Here is a 4,221-nt window from a genome sequence, read left to right as displayed (position 1 = left end):
TGAGAAGGAAATTTAAAAGTCATCTAGTTCAACCCTTCTATTATATAAATGAGAAAACTGATTCTCAGAGAGGTTAATGACTTTCCCAAAGTCACACAGGAAGAAGAGACATATAAAGATAGTGTAGGCAACTACCTATATGCTATGATTTCAAGAGTGTTAGAAAAGTCCTGTCACCCAAAAGGATAACTATTTCACCCCTTCCCAGTGTGTGAAGTTAAAACTTTGTTTCCTTGGTTTAAAACTGAATCTCTTGTTTAAAAAAAGTCCACTGGGAGAGGTGATATTTTTAGACTTTATTAATAACAAAAATAAATCTGAGTTTATTCATTTTTTCCTCAAAATTAGTTTTATGGGTTGAATTGTTTTGTTGGGGGGGGAGGGGTAGAACAGGGAAGAACTGAAGAAGGGGATGAGTCAAAGGAAATTGGTACTTGAAGGATAGAAATTGTTCCCATGAAAAGCATAAAGGGCAGTACCTGTGAGCTGGAAATAGAAAACATGATTTATCTGCTTCACAATCTTGCATAGCACCACCCATGGTGGCTAACTTATCTTTCAGAGAGTTTACCCATCAGTGATTTAAAAGCAGTACTTCACTGTTGATTGATACATGGGGTGAATATTTATATTTTTCTCTAGAAGGAATTGTTCCTGTAACTTCCAGGAAATGAAACTGAGTATGCACTTGGACTAGTTTTAGTGACACATATACTTTGGTCTCTTGCTAAAAGGGATGTTCATATGACCTGGTGGACCCTTCACCAAAGACAGGGGATCAAATTTTTCGAGCACTTAACCTGTTCTGCTTAAGCCCAGAACTGGGCCCTGTGGTTTAATTAAGGGCTTCTTAGAAGAAAAGAGGGGCCTTAGATGAACAAGGGGTTCTTTGTCCTTTGGGGTTATCATTTTTGTGACCTTACTTAATACTGAATGGGCGCCTCCTCCTGGCTCAGTCAGAAAATCTTTTTTGGCCCAATTCCTCTCCCCGTCCTTTCCCCTATCATGGGAGCTAACTAGGAGCCTGAGGTCTTGAACAATTCCTTTTTTTTTTTTTTAAGTTCAGGAAACTAAACTTTAAAAAAAAAATTTTACCTTACAAGCATTTATTTTCTGTCCCATTCTCCCCATGAAAAAAGAAAAACAAAACTCATAAGAAATACACATAGTTGAACAAAATAGATTCCTGAGGGGTGGAGTCAAGATGGCAGAGTAGAAGCAGGACCTCCACATGTATCCAGCTTCCACCTTCCCCAAAACATGTAAAAGGGGACTGAACAAATTTTGGAGCTGCAGAACCCACAAAATGACACAGAGAAGCAAACCTCCCGCTGAGGAGAGCCTGGCAGGCTGTCAGGAATCAGCCAGCCCAGTGCTCTGGGAGCCTACCCCAGCCCCACACCAAGGCTTTAGCCCCAGGGTGGGTCTGACCAGCCACCAGCAGGAGGGAGTCCAGATCAGCAGCATCTGTGGCCATTTCCAAAATTTATCAACACATAGATGGGAAGGACAAAGTGAGAAGTCAGTGCAGTCTGGACTTTGGGACCAGTAGCTGGGAGAGCATCAGCTTTTGCCCCCAGGGTAAGAAGCCACTGAGACCCCACCACAGCCAGGCAGTGCCACATGGCAGCTTCAGCTCCTGGCCTGCAGAGTGTAGGGAGACCAAGCACCAGTCTGAGGGTTAATCGCTCTTGCTTTAACCTGCTTGGATCTGGATTGCAGTCTAGGGTGGAGGTCCTGGGGTGTGTGTCCAGATTGCAGAGCATGTGGAGGCTTCAGAGAGGGCACCCAACTAATACCTCTGACAGCTGAGAAAACCCCAGCATCTGGGACGAAAGCTCCCCTGTCTGGTGGCAGAGTCCTACTGTGGAAAAAAGCCCAGGGGTCAAGTGACTGAGGGGAGACATGACCAGGCAAAGGAAACAAAGCATACAGAAGAATCCAACATAAGACTCCTATTTGGAGATCAAAAAGGAGCAAAGCATGGAACAGGAAGAAGACAGTGAAGTCAGAACTCCTACACCAAAAGCTTCAAAGGAAAATACGAGCTGGTTGCAGGCCATAGAGGACCTTAAGAAGCAGATAAGAGAAGTGGAGGAAAAATTGGGAAGAGAAATGAGAACCATGCAAGAAAATTATGAAATGAGAGTCAACAGCCTAACTGAGGAAAATAACACCTTAAAAAACAGACTAACTCAAATGGAAAAAGAGGCTCAAAAAGGCAATGAGGGGAGGAATCCCTTAAAAAGCCAAATTTTTCTAGATGGAAAAAGGAACCTCAAAAGCTCACTAAGGAGAATCATTCCCTCAGATTTAGAATGGAGCAAAGGGAAGCTAGTGAATTTATGAGAAATCAAGATGATGTTCAACAGATCTAAACAAAGAAAGAATAGAAGGCAATGTAAAATATCTCATAGGAAAAACCACTGACCTGGAAAACAGATCCAGGAGAGATAATTTAAAAATTATTGGACTACCTGAAAGCCATGATCAAAGAAAGAACCTAGAGATCATCCTCCACAAAATTCTCAAAGAAAATTGTCCTGATATTTTAGAACCAGAGGGCAAAATAGAGGTTGAAAGAATCCACCAATCACCTCCTGAAAAAGATCCCAAAAAGAAAACTCCTAGGAATATTATAGCCAGGTTCCAAAATTCCCAGATCAAGGATGGAATATTACTAGCAGTCAGGAAGAAACAATTTGAATATTGTGGAAACACAATCAGGATAACACAGGATCTGGCAGCTTCTGCACTGAGGGATTGAAGGGCCTGGAATATGATATTCCACAGGGCAGAGGAGCTGGGATTAAAACTAAAAATCACCTACCCAAAGACTTGCTGGACTCCAAGGTGGCAAGATGTCATCCCAACCATCACTTTCAACACCACTTAGAAAACAAAAACTCTTTGATGTCAAGCTGCAGCAGCTACTAGCCTGGATACTGAAGCGGGATTTTTCTGCCAGTGGGATTATCAAAGCTTTTCATAGAGGTTATGATACATATTTTAATAAGTACATTGATGTGAAGAAAGGTGGGATTGGTGGTGTTTCTATGGTGTTTGCTGCTTATGTCCTGCCCAATTATTGTGCAGCTTACAAGGAGCTTAAACACGAATGGAGACAAAAATACCACTGAAAATTCATATGAATTTTATCCCTCAGCTTAATCGTGCAATTTTAACTTCTTGGTGACAGGGCCAAATACCCAATATTAAAAGATGTATTTAAAAAAAAAAAGAATCACCTACCCAGTAAAACTGAGTATCACGTTTCAGGGGAAAATATGGTCATTCAGTGGAATAGCAGACTTTCAAGCATTCTTAATGAAAAAACCAGAGCTGAATAGAAAATTTGACATTCAGATACAAGAAGCAAGAGAAGCTTGAAAAGATAAACAGGGAAAAGAAACCATAAGCCACTTATCAAAGTTGAACTATCAACATTCCTACATGGAAAAATGATAACTAACTGATGAAACTTTTCTCAGTAAGAAAATAGTCGCAGGGAATAGAAATATATACATATATATATATATATATATATATATATATATATATATATACATCTATATTGGAGGGTATATGGGCATATGAATACATATGTGAATGTGTGTATATATGATTACAGGTATACATAGATAGAAGGCACAGGACCAATTTAATAGGAAGGGATGATACTTAAAAGGTGAAATTAAGAGGTGAGAGAGGAATATAATGAGAGGAGATGGAGAGAAACAGAATGGGGCAAACTATCTCATATAGAAGAGGCAAGGGAAAATGGTTACAATGAAGGAGAAGAATAGGAAGGTAAAAGGGAATAGGTCAACCTTATTCTCATTGAATTTGGCTTAGAGAGAAATGACATACACACAAAATAGAGTATCTCACCCTACAGGAGAGTAGGGGGGAAGGGGATGAGAGGGGGAATGATGGAAGGGAGGGCAGGCTGGGGGGGAGAGAAGTTGGAAGCACTCACTTTTGAAAAGGGACAGGATCAAAGTAGAGAACAGAACAAGTGGGTGGTGGGATAGGAGGGAGGAAAATATAGTCAGTCTTTTACAATATATCTACTATGTTATTGTTTTGCATTAGCCACACATGTACAACCTATACTGAACTGCTGATCTTCCCAGTAAGGGTGGGTGACAAGGGAGGAAGGGAATGAATCTGGAATTCAAAGTTTTAAAATCAAATGTTTAAAATTATATATATATATAT

At 40.3% G+C, this 4,221-nt stretch overlaps 1 protein-coding gene across 1 annotated transcript; it reads left to right on the top strand.

The window, feature by feature from the left end:
- Positions 1 to 2,851: 2,851 nt before the first annotated feature.
- On the top strand, positions 2,852 to 3,190 carry LOC138166477 (ATP synthase subunit f, mitochondrial-like). The gene has a single exon (XM_069094943.1). It carries the CDS (start codon positions 2,862 to 2,864, stop codon positions 3,138 to 3,140), a length of 279 nt encoding a protein of 92 aa, XP_068951044.1. The 5' UTR covers positions 2,852 to 2,861; the 3' UTR covers positions 3,141 to 3,190.
- Positions 3,191 to 4,221: the final 1,031 nt, after the last annotated feature.

The sequence above is a fragment of the Petaurus breviceps genome, unplaced genomic scaffold, assembly GCF_028583685.1.
Source record: "Petaurus breviceps papuanus isolate PSGF00001 unplaced genomic scaffold, PetGlider_PUasm1.0 224, whole genome shotgun sequence".
Taxonomy (NCBI): Eukaryota; Metazoa; Chordata; class Mammalia; order Diprotodontia; family Petauridae; genus Petaurus; species Petaurus breviceps.
Note: the sequence above shows the minus strand (reverse complement) of the source record. Positions and strands in the feature narration are given on the sequence as shown.

Excerpts from the sequence above, each read along its gene's own strand:
- LOC138166477 (XM_069094943.1), top strand. The coding sequence starts at position 2,862 with ATGTCATCCCAACCATCACTTTCAACACCACTTAGAAAACAAAAACTC.